The following is a 20,994-nucleotide window of genomic DNA, read 5'->3' on the forward strand; positions in this document are numbered from 1 at the left end:
GACAGAATTTTGGTTCGGTGGCTTTGCTGAACAGGGGAAGATTAAAGGAGTTGGAAATTCTTTGGTTTTCTTCAGAGTCTTCATCTTCCAGCTTGAGGGCCAAAATACGAGACCTCGTTGCACTGATAATTCTACTTAAAAGGAACCTTTTATGGGTTTTTTTTTTTTTGAAATAGTCTCGAGTTTCTTTCCTGCCAGAGCAAGTAGATTGAAGCAGTGAGAAGAGTTCGAACAAGGGTCTAGGTCTGCCCTTTTTTCTTGAATTTGCTCCTAATCCAGTTTTCCTCATCGGATAGGGATTTTTTTTGCTTTCTTCTATCTGAGATGCGGCGGAGAATCACTCGCCATATCCATGCCGAGTAAGAGCAGTTGAAGAAAATGTGGTTGACACTTTCGGAGGCAGAATTGCATAGAAGGCAGGAGCGATCATGGTTGGGGCCGAGGAAATGAAGGTTATCTCTGGTACTCATTTTGTCCTGAAGAGCTTGCCAAGCTGTGATACTGAACTTCGGAGTGTGACCGGCGAACCAAACTGATGACACCCAAGGAGGTTTAAGATTAGGAGATCTAACGGCGTTCCAAGCACTACGTAGCCTGAATTTGCCATCAGATTCCGGCTTCCAAATCGGGTTAGAATTAGCAGCTTTAGTGAAAAGACCTGAATTGATGATCTGCTTAAGCTCTTGAAGATTAGGAAGCACTTGAATCAAATCCCACCCACCTTGAAATTTAGCCTCAGCAATAGAAGCTTTCTGGGGAATGAATGATGTCGTAATGGAAGACTGGGCAGAGAGGGGACCATTTGGATGCCAAGGATCTGTCCAAAATTGCAGAGGGGTCTGAGTTCCGACAATGAAGCAGACATGCTTGCTGGCCATGTCACGAGATTTTATAATGCTTCTAGCTGCCCAGGATGGGGATGTAGGCATGGGGAGAGTCCATAAACTTCTTCCTCTGATGTATTTCCGATCAAACTAGGTAACCCAGGGAGAGTTTCTCTTGGTAAGGATGAGCCAAAGTTATTTGATCTGGGCGGCCAGATTCAAATCTGATACCTTTTTTATCCCAAGGCCTCCTTCAGATTTGGGGCTACAGATTGTGTTCCAAGATACTGTGTGTGGACCCCGATCCGAGAGAGAGGCGGGGAACGGGCCCCACACTAAGTCTCAGGATCATCCACGTGAATGGAGAGCTCTACCAAGGAACTCTCGAAAGAAGTGCCTCTCACAGCATGAGTGGCGATATGAAAGGTGAGATACCTCTCGATTCGGGGACTAGCCCAGATTCGAGGCGTACCTTAAACAAAGAAGAGTCGCCATCCAAGGAAAAGGCAAATGGGCCCTGGATCCCATACTATGCTCTGTTGCAACGGATAACCAGAGATATAAAATAAGGTTCGTGCCTGGTTACGAATTCGGAAGATCTAAAGAGCACCTCATCCGCCCAAGTGCAAACACCTGGTCTCTTATGCCATTTACTTAATAATTTTGAAGAGCTTTGGGCGAAAATCATATGGAATGAGAATGAATATCTCCGAGAAGACGTCTATCTAATCATGCATGTCTCGGAGATGAAATCAAAGGCACACGAGATAAAATAAAAGAAAACATGTGTCACCTAAGCATAGCTAGGTTATAAGTGACATGCCTAATGGGTGTCTAAGTTCTGATGAACAAACACATGCACGACACACCAAAAAGTATAAGGTCTGCGCAATAAAGTAAGAAAACACTGCAAAACATAGAAAAATGACTCGATACTATACAATCCTAAGACTCTAATCTATACCTAGGCCCGAGTCTTTAGATGATCTGATGTTCATCCAAAGAAGCCTACGTATCCCCGCCTCCACGAGAATCAAGGCAACGTAGTTCTTCGCACCTATTCTAAGCTATGATGCCTAAGACATCTAGACCTCTATCCTCGACTCGATCTAAAAGACCGGACTAGTTCTTAAAGCTTCTTATGTGATTATTTAAATTCCAATGGATTGTAGATTTTAGGACACCCTATATGCCTTAACTAAATGCAGGTTAGCCTTAAGCTAATGCAGGTGGTTCCTATAATCTATGTGTAGCTAGGCTGTATATCCTAAGGAAAACAGTAGGATCTATCGCATCTTAGACCTAGTCATCAATTGGCGATGTGGATCGCCAACTGACCGGACGGAGGCGCTCCTATAACTCTAGGACAAACTCTTAACTCTAACACAAACACAAACAAACCACACAACACATCAAAGACAAATTCAAAACTCTAAAACTCTTTATCTAGGACAAACTACTAACTCTAGAGGAAGATCTTGTTGAAAACAAGGTTTTGAAGATTTTTGGTATTTTTTCTTAAAATGGGTAAATGATTTATTTACAAAGGTTTGGCTGGACCTGAGATAAGAATCTCAAGCTGCACTACGTACCTCGTGGAAGAGGATCAAGCCAACGTAGTTCGAAACAGAATTCCTAATTACTCTCCTAATGACTCAAGATTTTTGAGATTTTTGGTTTTTCAGATGTTTTTGTTGTTTTTTAAGTGTTTTTGACTCGAGGGGAATAAATCCTATCATCATAAGGGGAGGACAGACTCCCGATATCCCGCAAAGGTTGGACAGCATCCTATGCTTTGCGGGGGAAAAGAACAGAAACACAGCTCTACAAGGGTTGGACAGCATCCTATACCTTGCAAGAGCGGATAGAAAAAACACAAGATTTGATGAGAGGTTGGATAAATCCTAACCCCTATGATGATAGGACTGACTCCTAAAAGAAAAACAGACTCTCTAGCTAAGGACAGACTCCTAGGCTAAGGACTGACTCTGAAAATAGGATTCTTAAGAAGGAGGTGCTAATGAGACAAAGCTTGTCTCCTAAAAGAAAAAGAGATAAAGAAGGGTGCTAGTGAGACTATCAAGCTGAGATAAAACTCACAAGTAATAAGGGAAGACCTTGTGCATATTTAGCAAAGGTAAAACATTCAGCCGGGCCGGACAGCTACCTAGCCCTAGGGTGCAACAAATGTGCAACCAGATACCCATATAGGATAGGGGTATGAAGCCAAGCCGAGTAGGGTGTTCTCCCAAAACCAAATGATACACAAAGAGAAGGTTTAGCAAGAAAATGAGACTAGGTAAGTCTCTTAGACACAGAGGTAGGATAGAGAAAATACTAACAAGGAAAAAGAGACCTTGTGCATATTTGGCAAAGGTAAAACACCCAGCCGGGCCGGACAGCTACCTAGCCCTAGGGTGCAACAAATGTGCAACCAGATACCCATATAGGATAGGGGTATGAAGTCAAGCCGAGTAGGGTGTTCTCCCAAAACCAAATGATACACAAAGAGGAGGTTTAGCAAGAAAATGAGACTAGGTAAGTCTCTTAGACACAGAGGTAGGATAGAGAAAATACTAACAAGGAAAAAGAGACCTTGTGCATATTTGGCAAAGGTAAAACACCCAGCCGGGCCGGACAGCTACCTAGCCCTAGGGTGCAACAAATGTGCAACCAGATACCCATATAGGATAGGGGTATGAAGCCAAGCCGAGTAGGGTGTTCTCCCAAAACCAAATGATACACAAAGAGGATTTAAGACCTATGAGACTAGAGATAGTCTTCTAGAGGTTAACTCAGGTTGATTCATTAATGAGACAATGCCTGTCTCCAAAGATTTGGATTTAAAAGACTAGGCAAGTCTTTTGAGAAAATAGAATGCTATTTGGACTGAGCAAGTCCCCTAGAGATGGGCTTGGGCTAGCGCCTTCATCGCCCTACAAGAAAAGGGGATTCTAATATCTAAAGAAAATTAACAGCAATCTATAAGACTGTGTTAGTTTATCAAAGAGAGAAGAAAAAACTGCCAGATAATTGCAAATTTCACTCTATTTTTATAAAAATAAATCAAGTGCTAAGCAAAGAAGAATTTTCAATAAGAAAACAATACACAATCTAAAGCAATCATAAAATGATAAACATCATTAATTAGTCCAGACCAGCCGCTGGATAGCCTAATAAAGCAAAAACAATATCAAACACTTCAAAAACCAACCACAAACCCCAATACGGGGACTCCAATGAAATCAGATGATGCCAAAGTAATCATCTGATATCATATACACATGATAATATTTCTAAGCCCGCCTTGAGATCAGACAGTACTCATGTCGATAATATCGGATTGAGTAGTCATCTGATCTCCTTCTTCCTATTAAACAATTTATTTAAATAAAAAATGAATGAATATAATAAAAAAAATGAAAGGAAATGAAATCTACGTGATCAATTATAAGTGCTATAAAGTTAGGAAATGATGGACAGCAAATAGTAAGCAGCAGTGAATATCAGCTAGGTGCTTTTTCAATTCATCCAAAATCACAATTTCTAAATAATGAAACTAATGGACAATAGCTACTCAATTATGGATAGCAGATAAGCGCTTTTTAATTCATCTCAAAATCGCAATTTCAAAGTGATGAAACTACGGGCAGCAGTTGTGCATAATGAAACAGTAGTATTGTGCTTCTATAATTAATCCAAGATCACAATTTCAAAGTAACGAAACTATAGATAGCAGCCATGCAAAGTGGATAACAGATATGTGCGATTTCAATTGATCCAAAATCACAATTTCAAAGTGATTAAACTACGGGCAGCAGCTGTGCATAGTAAAACAAATAGCATTGTGCTTCTTTAATTAATCCAAAATCACAATTTCAAAGTGATGAAACTACAGGCAGCCACTATAAGCTTAAAAACCATTATATATTATGGAATTGCATAGAATTGTGGACAGCAGCTGTATGCAACTGTTGACAGCAGTTATACATTCGTGGACATATGCAATCTATGACAATTGTTAAGTGCTTGTGGACGAAACCTTTGAGGAAGAACAACAGCTGATAAGGTACATGTAAACAGTGAGGAAAACAGAGGAAATGATGGCTAAAATAAAAAGCAAGAGAGTGGACATAACAGGGCTGCAATCTTAGACTGAAGTAGGACTATACTTGCAGAAAATTGGAAGCATAAACCAATGCCACAACATGACAGAAATTGAGTAGGCACTGGACTGGTTGTCCATTTGACTAGTCAAGGACTGTTCATATACAAATGGGATGAGGTTATGCATATTAAACAAGGGTCAGGAGTTGCAGTTATCAAAAAGCTGTGTGGTTGCCATTTTCAAAGAAGTATGGCTGCCACTATCAAAATGGTGAGGTGGCTACCAATATTAAAATGAAAGGGCTGCTATTATATATATAAAAAATGAAGCTAAGAGCTAACACATGCATTTTCGATTTTGAAATATGATCCTAATAACCAAACTTTAAATAAAATTCTTGAAAACTAAAATCCACATATTATTAGGTGTAAAGCAAAGAAGGAATTAAACACTAAACTCTTACAAAGATATGAAAGATGCTGATGGAGATTTAACATAGTAACCCAAGTGAAATTAGAGAATCAACCGACAGGAACTTTTCCTAAAACTAGTAAAGGAGGCAAGATAACTGAAACACAATTAGGCATTCTATCATTATATACATCATTTTATCATGCCCATTCATACAAGAATTACTCATTCTCATGCTTTACTTGAACCTCAAAATAGCCAGAATCATTAAATGCATTCGAATTCAACCTTAAGCCACTTTCCAGACATCATCCTTCTTGACTAAATTGTAAAAAAAAAAAACTACCAATACTTAGTAACCCGCATGGGCAACCAAGGCATAAAACTAGAACAAATTCCTTACACTGGCTTATTGTCCTAACTCATAAAATAAAAACAAAAATTCATGAGACCATTGCCCAATTACTCTGAAAAATATAGATCATGAAGGTTATTACTCTATGGGATCAATTTTATAAACTGAGGAGATAAATTTTGAAACCAATTTTAGAAAATCTGAAATCATCTCACAAGTCAAGACTTACATTTATTTTGATCATAGGAATAAATCCTAACTAGTAAATAATCAAACCGACTTCGATATTTCAAAATCCTCATTTGTAGATTCTAAACAGACAAGCCATAATTGGGATGAAATTTGTTTCCCTTGACAGAAGTAGATAAACGCACGGCAATCATCCTTGTTTGAGAAGCAAAACAACACAAACAGACCAAAGCAAAAATACAGACTTCATTTTTAAGCTATTGATTTAAACAAGAAAAGCTTTGAAATATGCATCAAGTTCTCCAATCTAACTAGGCTTTAACAAATTTCTCAAAAAAAATCAAAAAGGACTAGAACTAAAGATAAAAGTGAAATTATAAAGAAAAAGTACAGATCTAAAAAAATGTTTAACTGGAGATCTTGAATGAAAAAAATGTTCTAATAAAAATAAAATAAACTGATACACCTACCTTCAATTTTGCCAAGATCCAGATGATTTGAAGTGTTGGATTGATCCCTTCTTCCAGAGGCAACAAAATATTTCAGAGGCACCTTTTACACCTCAGATCCGAACTCCAGTAATCAATAATATCTGAATCCAAGCGCTGATCTAAGATTTCGAGATAGATCGGAGGTCAAATGGAGAGAAATAGTTATCCAGAATTGGGATCTAACGAGTTTAGCTAGAGATGAAGAAATGGCCGGAGCTCATCGGAGCTCTGCCGGAGAAAAAAAAAAAAAAGAAGCACAAAGTTAGAGTTTGGATTGTGCAGATCTAAGATTTTTGAATTTAGGATAAAAAGAAAGGGATCTGAGATTTGAAGGACTTTTAGGCTATGGTTTCTTTGATCGGATCGGAGAAAATGAAGATCTGTCGGAGGAGAAGAGGTACGGTTAGAATTTCAAGCCCAGAAAATCAAAAATTAAGACTCCTAAAAAAAACAGATCTGAGAGATTAAGCAACGGAGGAGAGTAGATCTGAGGGTTTAAACGATGAGCTTAGGGTTTTAACATCCTAATAAGCATTTCTTAGGATTTTCAGAGATACAACTAAAGAAGAAGAAGAAAATGAAGTAGAAAAATAAAATTGGCCGAAGCTCACCGTAGCATGCCGGAGAAGATGATACAGAAGGTTAGGGATTTTAAGATCTAGATCTAAGATCGAAAAATAGAGAAACGGATGGAGAAGAAGGAGACCGGAGATTATGACCGGAGTCTTGCAGACGATTGATCGGAAAAACACCACCGGAGAAGAAGAATCAGAACGAAGAAGGTTTGAAATCTCAGATCTGCTTTCTCTCTCTCCCTGCGAATTTTTTTTTTTTAATTCTGATTTTTTTGTATATATAGAAAAATATATCTGTTGATAATGGCACTACTACTTGATGAAGCGCGCGGACTTTGATAGGCGCGCGAAATTGCGCGTCTTTTTCGGCCTAAATTGCATTTTCCAAAATAAATTCGCCCCCATCTCGGATAAATTCGCCCCCTTTTTCTGATTTACACAACGGTCTTTTCTCGGCTTGTTCGCAGGGCAAACGCACTCGGAATTCAACGAAATTTTACAGGGGCTTAGCTGGGACCCTAAGCTAGCTTGGGGTGAAATTTGGGGTTCTATCTCATTTATTTGATGAGGCTTTGCTCAAACATGAAGGGATTAGGGCACGGTCAAAATGGGGTGTCTACAGATGCCCCTCTTTGGCAGAGTGTGCTTGTCGCGCGAATGTCAAAGCTGAACAGACAAACCATTTTGGCCGACCCGAAAAAGAAAGTAAATCAAATTTTTATTTTTATTTTTGAAAATGATATTCACAAAGATAATACGGTGAAATAGCCTTTCGCCGGACTCTGACTCTGCAAACGCTGGTGAGATAGCCTCTCTCCAACTCTTAACTCAGTACATATTGACGAGATAACCTCTCTTGCAAAACATTAAAGGATAGATTTGATTGTAAATGATCTTGAAATTTGAAGAGAAAATGAATCTGGATGCCGTGTGAAAACGGACTTTGAATGCCATGTGAAAATGGACTTGAATGCCATGTGAAAATGGACTTGAATGACTTTGGATGCCGTGTGAAAACGGGCTTTGAATGCCATGTGAAAATGGACTTGAATGACTTTGGATGCCGTGTGAAAACGGGCTTGGAATGCCATGTGAAAATGGACTTTGAATGCCTTGAAATAAAATCTTTCAAATGGTGAGAGAATTGACCAAACTCCAAATCGCGGAGCTATTGGCGAAAACATCTTTTAAAATCTTTCAAATGGTGAAAGAAATGACCGAACTCCAAATCGCGGAGCTATTGGCGAAAACAGCTTTTAAAATCTTTCAAATGGTGAAAGAAAAGACCAAACTCCAAATCGCGGAGCCATTGGCGAAAACAACTTTTAAAATCTTTCAAATAGTGAAAGAAATGACCGAACTCCAAATCGCGGAGCTATTGGCGAAAACAACTTTTAAAATCTTTCAAATGGTGAAAGAAATGACCAAACTCCAAATCGCGGAGCCATTGGCGAAAACAGCTTTTAAAATCTTTCAAATGGTGAAAGAAAAGACTAAACTCCAAATCACGGAGCCATTGGCGGACATATATTTTTTAAATGAAAGGAAAATTCATTGAAACGATTGAAGAGGTGACCAACTTTGATCAATTTCACAAGGTGAATAAGTCATTCTTTGCCAAGAATGATTGAAAATGCATGATCTTCGCCGAAGATAAAACTCAAGAAACTTGAAGAAAATTTCAGGTATTGACCCTTTTAGAATGAGTGAAAAACATTTTGCTGAGGATTTGACGATTGCAGGAGCAAATTCTAGACTCCGCTAGGGATAAAATTTTCTGAAAACTTGACTTTAAAAGAAAACAATTTGATTGAAGAGACCGGCTCAAAGATTGTACTCAAGCTTCTCTGGTTTTCATTTGCTGAGAATAGCTATCCTAGTTATCATCACGCTTGATATCTTTTATGACGTAAGTCGTAAAAGATGCCCCTAGTATGAAATACTTCCATAACAGATTCGTAAGAGAGCAAAAACATAGGAAATGGTTAAAAATTTTCATTTCATTGAATATCTAAGGTTACAAAGCTTTCAGGTTTACAACAGGCTGTATCTGCCCGACAATTGCCTTTCAATTCTGACGATCTCTGCCATTTCATATGGGCTTGAAAGCCTGCCATATGGACTTGAGAATCAATCATCTTCTGAACTTCACTCTGCTGCGCATCACCCTTGAGGGGATACAAATTCATCATCATTTTTTTTTATCACCCCAGCCTTGGGAGGAATATTAACCACACAGGACTCTGGAATTTGACCTTGACTCGACATAGAAAAAGACTTGGACAACCAGCAAATGAGAACTTCGACGGGCACAATGACTTAAACTCTAAGAGAGACTGAATCTGCTTCTTAGTCTGATAAGTATTTTTAAAATGGTACAGTCTACCACTCTTAAAATCTTTTGAAAACCGTATTTAAAGGTGTTTCATTCCTTTTTCCGGTATTTCCATCATGGTTATTATTCCCTTGGATGGCTTAGTCTTAACCCCTTAGCCTTGAGAGTGTCAGAAGAATTTCTGTCGGTGCTTACTCAGACTTTGAAGTAGTGCTGCCGAAGAAATGAAAGTCTTGCTGGCTTTCAGAGGTTCTGTCCTTTATGAAGTCACTGCCATGACCAAATTACCTTTTCAGGTTTTCGATTTGGCGGACCGTATGCCTTAATTTTTGCCTAAGCCGCCCTTTCAGGTTTTCAGCTTAGCGGGCGAATGACCCTAACTTTTGCCTAGACCACCCTTGCGGGTTTTCAGTCTAGCGGGTCTAAGACTCCATTATTTTTTTTTATTTTCTTTCTGTTTCTCTACAAACCTGGGCCCAAGTATACCAGAAGGACTTTTAGGTAGGCTTGGGTTCAAACAGGTTAACATTTGGTAAGTTTTCATGTATTTGACCGAATCTGGCCCTCCAGACTGCCTACGTATCCCCAAAGAAATGAGAATCAGGTCCGCGTAGTTCGCCCTTTTAGGGTTGTAAGGATTGTTTATTTGCTTCTTTCTTTTTGAAGATTTGAAGGATTTGACCGAACCTGAATTGATCAGGCTACCTACGTATCCTGTAAAAAGGAATCAGGTCATAACGTAGTTCAAATTTCATATCTTTTATGACGCAAGTCATAAAAGATGCCCCTGGTTTGAGTTTATAAAAAAATGAAGGATTTTTTTTTTTTTTTTTTTTTTTTTTTTTTTTAGGTCCAAAGTGTTTGCAAATGGTTTTTGACTTTGAGGTAGTTGGCTTATGAGCTCTGATCGATCAAGGATGGCCTCCTGGTGCATCTAAGCATAGTATTTCTTTAGTTGGTCCAGGTTTGTAGGTTCTGTTAATTTTTCTCCATTTTCATTGAGGAGTCTTACGGCTTTTCCAGGCAGGACTTCATCAACAATGTAAGGACCAGACCAGTTCGGTCTGAATTTCCCTCTGGGGTCAAATACTGGTGCCCTGTAGGATTTCAAGACAAGATCTCCTGGTTTCAGGTCTCGGACTTTAACTTTCTTATTGAAGGCTCTTTCAATTCTTCTCTGATACCCTTGGATGTGATACAAGGCTCTCAACCTCTTTTCATCAATCATCTGTAATTCCTGATGTCTGGCTTTGGCCCACTCAGACTCTGGCAGATTCGCTTCCATCATAACTCTTAGAGACGGGATTCTCACTTCAACAGGGAGGACTGCTTCCATTCCATACACCAGAGAGTACGGAGTTACACCTGTAGAGGATCTGATCGATGTCCTGTAAGCCCATAAAGCAAAAGGAAGCTTGTTCGACCAGTCCTTATAAGTCTCGGTCATCTTACTGATTATGACCTTGATATTCTTATTTGCTGCCTCTACAGCCCCGTTTGTTTGCGGTCTGTAAGGAGATGACTTGTGATGCTTGATTTTAAACTCTTCGCACAGGTGCACTACCTCTTTCTTGAAATGAGATCCATTATCAGAGATCAATTCATGAGGTACTCCATATCTGCAAATGATATTCGCACGGATGAACTTCGCAACTGTATTGGAAGTTATGGAAGCATATGAAGCAGCTTCTATCCATTTCGTGAAATAATCAATGGCCACCAAGATGTACTCGTGCCCACTTGACGATTTGGGATAGACTTTGCCAATGATATCAATTCCCCATACTGAGAACGGCCACGGCGAGGTCATAGAATGCAGCTCCGACGGAGGCACATGAATAAGATTCGCATATACTTGGCATTTATGACATTTCTTCACGAATGCGAAACAATCTGTTTCCATTGAGGGCCAATAGAAACCAAGTCTAAGGATTTTCCTTGACAGCATCTTTCCATTCATGTGAGGACCACAAACACCTTCATGTGTTTGTTCTATGAGCTCTGCAGCCTGATCTTCATCAACACACAGAAGCTGAATACCGTCAAATGACCTTCTGTATAACTCTTCACCACAAATGATGAAGTTGGCAGCGAACTTCTGAAGAGTTTTCCTCTCTTTGCTGGAAGCTTCAGGCGGATGCCCCTTGCCTGAAATGAAATTTCTGATATCTGTATACCATGGCTTTCCATCTGGACACCTGGCAGATATTTCAATGGCATTCACATGTGCTGGAGCCCATTGCAACCTTACAGCTAAAGGTTGAACCTCCATTGTAGCAGAAATGTCCAACATTGATGCCAGAGTAGCCAGGGCATCAGCAAAGTGATTTCTTGTCCTCGACAGATGAGTGAAGGTGACATTCCTGAACTTTTTGACCAGAGATTCGAGATAAGTATGATATGAGATCAACCTCGCCTCTTTTGTCTTCCAATCCCCGTTTATTTGACAAATGATCAGGATTGAATCTCTGAATACGTCGATGTCTTGAATTCGCAAAGCCAAAGCCGCCTCAAGTCCTGCGATGCATGCTTCATATTCTGCCATGTTATTGGTGCACTCAAATTGCAACTTGATGGATAATGGAATGTACTCCTTCTTTGGAGATACCAAAACTGCCCCTATTCCTTGACCGTGATTATTGACAGCTCCGTCAAAGTACATAAGCCACTTGGAACTCAGAGTTTCTTCTTCAATGTCCATAATCTCTTCATCAGGAAAATCAGCCTTCAGAAAAGCATTCTCTTCAATAGGAGCATCAGCCAGCTGTTCAGCAATGACCCGTCCCTTAATTGATTTCTGAGTGACATAAGTGATGTCAAACTCAGACAACAATAGCAACCATCTGGCTGTTCTTCCAGTAAGAGCAGGTTTTTCGAACAAATATTTCAACGGATCCATCCGTGAGAGCAAAAATATCTTGTTCGACAGAAGATAATGTCTAAGCCTTTGAGTCGCTCAGACCAATGCTAAACACGTCTTTTCCAAGACAGTGTACTTGAGTTCATATTCCAACATTTTCTTACTGATGTAGTAAATGGGCTTTTCTTTCTTAGACCCTGCCTCCTGCTGAGCAAGCATACAACCCATTGCTGTATCCGTGATGGACAAATACATCAACAACGGTTGACCAGGAATGACCGGGGATAAGACAGGAGGCAAAGACAAACATTGCTTGACTTTTTCAAATGCTTCCTGACATTCTTCATTCCATTTCTTGGAAGAATTCTTTTTTAATAACTTGAAGATGGGTTCACACGTCATAGTTAAATGAGATATGAATCTCCTCAAATATTGCACTTTGCCAAGGAATCCACGAATCTGCTTTTCTGTCTTTGGTGGTTGCATTTCTTGGATAGCCTTGATCTTCTGAGGGTCTACTTCGATTCCTCTTTCACTGACCATGAATCCAAGCAACTTCCCTGACGTGACCCCAAATACACATTTATTAGGGTTCAAGCGAAGCTGAAACTTTCGGATTCGCTCAAAAAACTTTCTCAAAGCGATTGTATGCTCTGGCCGAGTCCTGCCTTTGACAATCATGTCATCTACATAGACCTCGACTTCCTTATGAATCATGTCATGAAGAAGAGTAGTCGCGGCCCTCTGATAGGTGGCACCAGCATTCTTGAGACCAAATGGCATTACTCTGTAGCAATATGTCCCCCACTGAGTAATAAATGCCGTCTTCATCATATCCTCAGGCGCCATTTTGATCTGGTTATACCCTGAGAATCCATCCATAAAGGATAAAAGTGCATGCCCAGCGGTATTGTCAACCAGGAGATCAATGTTCGGAAGCGGAAAATCATCTTTCGGACTGGCCTTGTTCAGATCTCTGAAATCGACACACATCCTGACTTTCCCGTCCTTCTTGGGCACCGGTACAATATTTGCAAGCCATTCAGGGTATTCAACTACTTCGATGAATTTCACTTCGAGTAGTTTCTTAACCTCATCATGAACTTTCAACTCCCATTCTGTTTTAAGCTTCCGGAGTTTTTGCTTCTTAGGCTTGATGCCAGGGATTAGAGGTAATTTGTGTTGGACAATGTCCTTACTCAATCCTGGCATGTCGTCGTAAGACCAAGCAAAAACCTCCTTAAACTCTTTTAGCAAGGTGATTAATTCTTCACGCTCCTCAGGAGATAAAATTTTGCCAATTCGTATTTCCCGAATTAAGGTTTCATCACCTATATTTACGGTTTCAATTTCCTCTTCAAGTGGTTTAGCGCGGCGACTCTCCTCTTGTTGAATCATATGCTTGATTTCAAGGGGAGTTTCGTCGACTACCTCATTAGAGGGAGAGTCTTGATTATCATTATTAGTTACTTGATCAGGTTTAGAAGCAGGATCAGTAGAAGAGACAAGTACAGGAATGTAAGCAAAAGAATCTTTTATTTCATCAGAATGAATGATTACATCAGATGACTTGCCCACATCAGGCGTTACAGATTTTGAAACAGAATGAAAAAATAAGCCGACATCAGTATCGACGTGATGAGAAACATGTACAGCCAAAGAATCAATGAATACGCCCTCAGACTCAGACTCGACACCACCAAGGACAGACTCGTCACCCATTCCAGAGGTAGACCCGACTTCTACAGTACCTGCATCAAAAGAAAAGTTAGAAATGACAGACTCTGGGACGGACTCAGAAATTGACACATACTTTGAAATAACTGACTCTTTTGAAGGGACTGGAATGTACTGAGGGATTACTTGGGGTATAACCTGTGAGGTCCAGTTATCCAGAGGTCCCTCGGCTGGGGTGATATAGTCCTCTGGGTTCAGAAAAGGTGCATCTCTTCCAATCATAGCAATGACTGGTGCCTCGGTCTGAAACAAAGAATTCAAGAGTTCCGGTTCGAAGTTTTCAACCCAGTCTGAGTCTGGTTCCTCTGTCACTACTGCCTCTGCAATCTGCTTACTGTAAAATTCTGCTGGCAGCTCATCTGCGAAGAAGATCTCAAGACCAGGCAGCTTTAGCCCGCTCTCATCATACCATGGCTCTGAGAAACCATAATAAGGGCAATCAGCTCCCTCTTTTCGGAATCTACCATTCATGACTTTGCTGAAAGGTCCCATTGGAAACTCTAAACCTTTGCGGCGACATTCTGCCCATTTAAACATGTAAGCTCTCATTTCTTGCATCTCCTTGCGAGTCGGCTTGTATCCCAACCCAAATAATCCGTCAACCGCTTTCAACTCAGGCCGCTCAGTCGGACCCTGCATATTCTTCCCCAAACCTGCCCCTGGGAGATATCCAAATCGGCGCATCATCTTGACTACCCGAGTATTAGTGCTAGAAAGAAACATAATTTCTTCATTCATAGCTTCTTTCATGGTGATAGCTGAAACCTCCACTGAAAATCCTGTCAGACTGATATCTCTTGTATTTTCAGTAACAAGCTCTTGAGATATTTGTCCGACTTCTGGCTCGGGATCTCCTTTAACTGTGATCACCCGATTGTTTCGAATGAATTTCAGTTTTTGATGAAGTGTGGAAGGGATAACTCCAACCTTATGCAACCAAGGTCGACCAAGCAAGAGACAAAAGGAAGTCTTGATATCTAATACTTGGAATTCAATGTCAAAGGTTTCTCCTCCGATGACAATCTCAGTAGCCAACGTTCCAATCTGTGGGACATGATCCCGCGAGAGGGGCGGGGCGCGAGCCGCCGCGCTCTCTCTCTTGGTCTCTCGTACCCACGCGATTGGCGTGTGCATTTTAATTATTGATTTGAATTTGTCTTTCCTGTAAACTTGGGATCACTAAGGCAATCCGAATTCCACACGAAAGAGACTGACAGAGTCGCCACCTAGATGTGGGATCTAGGACCCGTAATTAACCAGAAATCTAGACTCGCTACCTGGTTACGAGAATGGAAGGTATGGGGAGTTATCCACCACATGCACCATTCATGCCCGATAATCGGTCTTCGATTCCAAAAGCTAACTCTTTTAAATTTATTTTAAATGGCTCATTCAACTCTATGTTAATGTGCGAACTAAGTGACATGCATCCTAGAATCTAATTTCAATGTGAATCCTAGATGTGTATCTTGATTTATTAATTTGTCTGGATTCATTCTAAGTGAAAGTTCTCCTAGAATTCTAATTTCATGGAAAACCCTAACTGATTTGATTAAGTATTTACAAGAAAATTAATATACAAAACACCACAATTTGTTGTGGTGCCGACTCGCGGGTGGTATGCCGTCAGACATCCAAGCTGCCTACGTACCCAAGCCTCACTGGGATCAGAGTCGACGTAGTTCGGTGCACCTAAGCTAAGCTACATATGCCTAACTCAACTAGGACACCGACTTAGACGGAGTTGACTGTTTCAACAGTTTTAAGAGGAATTATTTAATTCAAGTTGAGGATTTTATTATCTTAGGATTTCATCTAAGATGCTATATGATTCTTATCTGAATGCAAGTTGTCCCTTAGACTAATGCAGGTTTTGCCTACATCCTAGTTTACTAGGCTTGTCCTAGGGAAAGATCGGGTGACTAGTGTAACTAGACCTATGGTACGGTTGCTATTCATAGCAAGCGTCCGTGATGAAGCTGGACTCCTAACTCTAGGACTCCCTAAAATCTAGGACACGGCACGACACCAGTGTTCCTAAATTGGGCTCTAATGGTTCTTAGATTGGAAACCATAATCCAATGGTTCCGAAAGACACAAGATAAATCGATTTAAGTTCTCGAGGTTAATGAGTTTCAGATTTCGAAGATTTTCAGTTTCTAGACATTTAAGGATTACCAATGGTTCTAGGGTTCACCAATTTCGGCCTTGAATGGCATCCAAAGGAGGGAATCGTGCGCTCTTTCCTTGTGCAATTTAATACTTAGGTTATAGCATCTTATTGCCTGGCAGAATCTCAGGATTTCCGTGGACACTAACCTCGGAGCCAACAACATGCTATAACTTAAATATTCAAATTGTCAAAGATCAAGTTGCAATTGGGATACGATTATGGATGCACGGGCCATTTTTCCAGGAAAATCTAAAGATCCTAAAATTTCTGTTTCAATGGATTAAGGAGTGAACATGTGACAGAATTTTAAAGTTCTTTAGGAATTTTTATATGATTTTCAATTAATTTCGAATTTTCCATGGATTTTATCAATTTTAAGCATATGAGCGGTTTTACAAGTAAAATTGTTGCAAATAAATTCAAAATGATTTGAAATTTCTAAAGAAGCAAGATGAAAATGTATGTAGCTTACAGGATGAGTTTTGCATATTTTTACATTAAATTCACATTTAATCTTGATTAAACCATTAAATGTCCAGATTGCACAATTAACACATAAACTAGTAGAAATATAACTCTAAATTCTATGAAATTTCTACAGAAATACTATATGAATCAAAATAGCATGAAGTGAGATTTTCATGAATTTTAGAAATTATTTACTACCAATTTCAGATTTTACAATTTCCAGACCAGATTATAAATTAACACTATATCCCATATTAAAACAGATCCATATCACACGAAAATTTTACAGTAACAAGTAATATGGAAGATAAGACTACTGTAAAAATTTTATGAATTTTAATGATGATCTGATGTTAGTAAAAATTCTCCTAAAATCTGATAAGTTTCAAAGAAAATATTAAATAATATACCAAATAAACTCCAAAAATCTTTACAAATTCATGGTAAAATGAATCAGTAACATATTATTTTCCCACGAAATTTCATTAATTTTAGAATCTGTTTGGTATATAATTTAATTTTTCTTCGTCAAAAGATGTTTTTTGAAGAGTTTTCCATTTTTAAAACACAATTTGCGGAAAAAATCAGAAAAATTCGGAAAAATACAGAAATATTTTGAGAACAATGCACCTACCTGTGGTGAAGATCTCCGCCCAATCCAAAAAATATAAAAAAATCCTGCCGCCGCCGATCCGCTCCGCCGTCTTTCGCTTTCTCTGGAGTGTTTAGAGGGAGTGATTGAGGGAGTGAAGAGATAATGGAAGAAGAATATTAGGGAGAGGGATGGAAGAATATATTGAGGAAAGGGATTGGAGGGAGTGATTAGAAGAGATAATGGAAGAGAAAGAGATAATGGAAGATAAATTTCTTTTTTTTTTCTCTTATGGATGGGAAGGAAGATATATATAGGGAGAGAAAGAGAGAGAGAGAGATATGTTGGTGGAGAGCTCATCATGTTGTCCCTCTTAGTGGAGAATCCATCATTATTGTTCTTAGTGGAGAATCCATCATTATTGTTCTTAGTGGAGGGCCCATCATGTTTCTTAGTGGAGAATCCATCATTATTGTTCTTAGTGGAGGGCCCATCATGTTGTCTTAGTGGAGAGCTACCATCATTATTGTTCTTAGTGGAGGGCCCATCATGTTGTCTTAGTGGAGAGCTACCATCATTGCTCTTCATAAGAGGCCTCACAAGAGGCCCCATTGAGGCCCCACAACGCGGGCCCCACAACGCGGGCCCCACAACGTGGGCCCCACAATGTGGGCCCCCGGTTGATTCAATTTTAAACAAATGTTCAATGCGGGCCCACCAAACGGGTACAAATTCTCCCTTGCTCGGATTCTCACGAATAACCCTTCTCCGCACTTTAGCGGAAAAAATCAGAACAATGCAGAAATGACCAGAAAGATTTGAGAAAGCGTAAGGGACGAACACCGGAATAGAAAACATTGAAAAATTGACAGCGAAACCCTAATTTCTTTTTTAATCAAAGCAGAGCAAAATGGGGTGTCTACAGATGCCCCTCTTTGGTAGAGATGACGTAGTCATCGAATACCAAAGTCAAAATGACAGAACCATTTTGCGTAGCTTTAATCGACAAAAGACTCTACGGAACCTAGACGCAAGCATTTACTACCTAATGTAAAACCCAAAACGAAGTCCTAGAATTGGAATGTAGTAAAAAAAAAATCCGCTGCGGTGCCGCTCGACATCACATTTATATGATGTTCAAAGAGAAAAGACCATTTTTGAATGGACTCAGAATGAAATACCATATTTTTACGGCTTCCAAGGAAATGAGACATCACATTTGTATGATGCTCAAAGAGAGTAAGAGACCATAGTTGTATGGACCTGAAGAGAATGGAATACCGTATTTTTACGGAGTTCCAAAGAAATGAGGTATCATATTTGTATGATGCTCAAAGAGAATAAGAGAACGTAGTTGTATGGACTCGAAGAGAATGGAACACCGTATTTTTTACGGAGTTCCAAGGAAATGAGGTATCATATTTGTATGATGCTCAAAGAGAATAAGAGAACATTTTTGAATGGACTCAGAAGAGAATGGAATACCGTATTTTTACGGAGTTACAAAGAAATGAGGTATCATATTTGTATGATGCTCAAAGAGAATAAGAGAACATTTTTGAATGGACTCAGAAGAGAATGGAATACCGTATTTTTTACGGAGTTCCAAGGAAATGAGGTATCATATTTGTATGATGCTCAAAGAGAATAAGAGAACATTTTTGAATGGACTCAGAAGAGAATGGAATACCGTATTTTTTACGGAGTTCCAAGGAAATGAGGTATCATATTTGTATGATGCTCAAAGAGAATAAGAGAACATTTTTGAATGGACTCAGAAGAGAATGGAATACCGTATTTTTACGGAGTTCCAAGGAAATGAGGTATCATATTTGTATGATGCTCAAAGGGAATAAGAGAACATTTTTTAATGGACTCAGAATGAAATACCGTATTTTTACGGCTTCAATCTTCGGTTGAGATTAATGAATTTGGAGGTTTTTTTATGAATTTGAATTTGACGTAGAATTGGATTTGATGAATTTGGGGAATTTGAATTTGACGTAGGATTGGAGTTGATGAATTTTGGGATTTTGAATTTTGACGTAGAATTGGACTTGATGAATTTTGGGAATTTGAATTTAACGTAGAATTGGATTTGATGAATTACGGAATTCCAAGGAAATGAGGTATCATATTTGTATGATGCTCAAAGAGAATAAGAGAACATTTTTGAATGGACTCAGAAGAAAATGGAATACCGTATTTTTACGGAGTTCCAAGGAAATGAGATATCATATTTGTATGATGTTCAAAGAAAGAAGACCACTTTCAAATGGACTCAGAGAGTATATGATAACAGAGATTATCAGGAAAGGGGGAATTGGAATCTCCAATTAACAATTTTGGAAGCAAATGATTCAATACCACCATGCAGCAAAGGTCTTTCAAGGCTTGAATATGAGATGCCACTTTATTAGCAACCTGCCCCAGTGTAAGGCCTTCTAACCTTCTTCTATTCATTGACCAGAGATCATTCTTGCAACGATTTTTCACCATTCGTGACAGTCGCACCTTTTCCAAGTTTCTCGGAATCCGTTAATGAACCTGCCTTCAGAGTGATTGCACCCTACAACAATTCTTTAAAATAGCATTTGTAAATTTTTCTAAAAATAGAACCACTGACATTGGTAATAAAAAGACAAAATAAGAAAGATTACTCAAGTGATCTCGTGATGCTTCTGACTTATCAGTATTTTCTTTTGGGTTAGGTTAGCCTCTTTTAAAGAATGTTTCTCCACTGATAAACATCTTCACTTATTTTTTAAGACAGTGATACTTCATATATCCTTCTATCAACTTTCGGATTGTTTTGAAATTAATGCCCTTAGTTTCGGGAATCATTGTTATTTTTGCCTGACCTACTGAGAGTTCAGAGGTCGATGTAATTCTTCTGGCGTGAACCCCATCTTACCACGACCAAGTATTCCTTTTTAGATTTTCAACTTGGCGGACCGTTCAACCTTAACTTTTGCCTGAATCGCCTTTTCAGGTTTTTGACTCAGCAGGCTACCCCCTTAACTTTTGCCTAAGCTGCCTTTTCAGGTTTTCAACTTAGCAAGGGAATGATCCTAAATTTTGCCTAGATCGCCTTTTCAGGTTTTCAATCTAGCGGATCTTCAAGCTCCATTCTCTTTTTTTTTTTTTTTTTTTTTTTTTTACTTGAACACCAAAAGGACTTTACAGGTGAGGTAGAGCTTTTCAAAAAATGGCTTAAGGTTTTGCAAGAGTTTCAACCGAACCTGTGAACAGGTTGCCTACGTATCCCAGTGTAGGAATCAGGTCATGCGTAGTTCAGGGGAATGCCCCTAGTACATTGGGTTTTGAAGGAAAATTTTATGTAGGCTCAAAAGGGTTTGCAAAAGGTTATATATTTTTTGATTTTGGGTTATGAATTTGGGTTTTATTCGGCCAAAAGACGGCCTTCTGGTGTTCAAGCATAGAACCTCTTGAGTTGATCAAGATTTGTTGGTTCCGGCAATATTTCTCCATTTAAATTACGGAGCTTGACGGCTTTTCCAGGTAAGATTTGGTCCACGATGTATGGCCCTGACCAATTAGGCTTGAATTTGCCTCTTGGGTCAAACACTGGTGCTCGGTTTTCTTTTAGAACAAGGTTGCCTTCTTCGAGATCTCTGATTTTAACCTTTTTATTAAAAGCCCGGGCTATTCTGCGCTGATAACCCTGCACATGGTAAAGCGCTTTTAACCTCTTTTCATCTAGCATATTCAGCTCTTTATATCTGGCGTCTGCCCATTCATTTTCTGGCAACTTGACTTCAGCCAATACTCGGAGCGAAGGTACACGAATCTCTACAGGTAGCACTGCTTCCATACCATAAACAAGAGAGTAAGGGGTTGCCCCAGTTGAAGCTC

At 39.3% G+C, this 20,994-nt stretch overlaps 1 protein-coding gene across 1 annotated transcript; it reads right to left on the reverse strand.

The window, feature by feature from the left end:
* Positions 1–239: 239 nt before the first annotated feature.
* Positions 240–878, reverse strand: LOC143879000 (uncharacterized). The gene has a single exon (XM_077381208.1). It carries the CDS (start codon positions 876–878, stop codon positions 240–242), a length of 639 nt encoding a protein of 212 aa, XP_077237323.1.
* Between the last annotated feature and the right edge of the window lie 20,116 nt (positions 879–20,994).

This window comes from Tasmannia lanceolata, unplaced genomic scaffold (genome assembly GCF_043159265.1).
Source record: "Tasmannia lanceolata isolate RefF3 unplaced genomic scaffold, GAP_Taslan_0.1 ptg000006l, whole genome shotgun sequence".
NCBI classification, from domain to species: domain Eukaryota; kingdom Viridiplantae; phylum Streptophyta; class Magnoliopsida; order Canellales; family Winteraceae; genus Tasmannia; species Tasmannia lanceolata.

Excerpts from the sequence above, each read along its gene's own strand:
- LOC143879000 (XM_077381208.1), bottom strand. The coding sequence starts at position 878 with ATGGCCAGCAAGCATGTCTGCTTCATTGTCGGAACTCAGACCCCTCTG.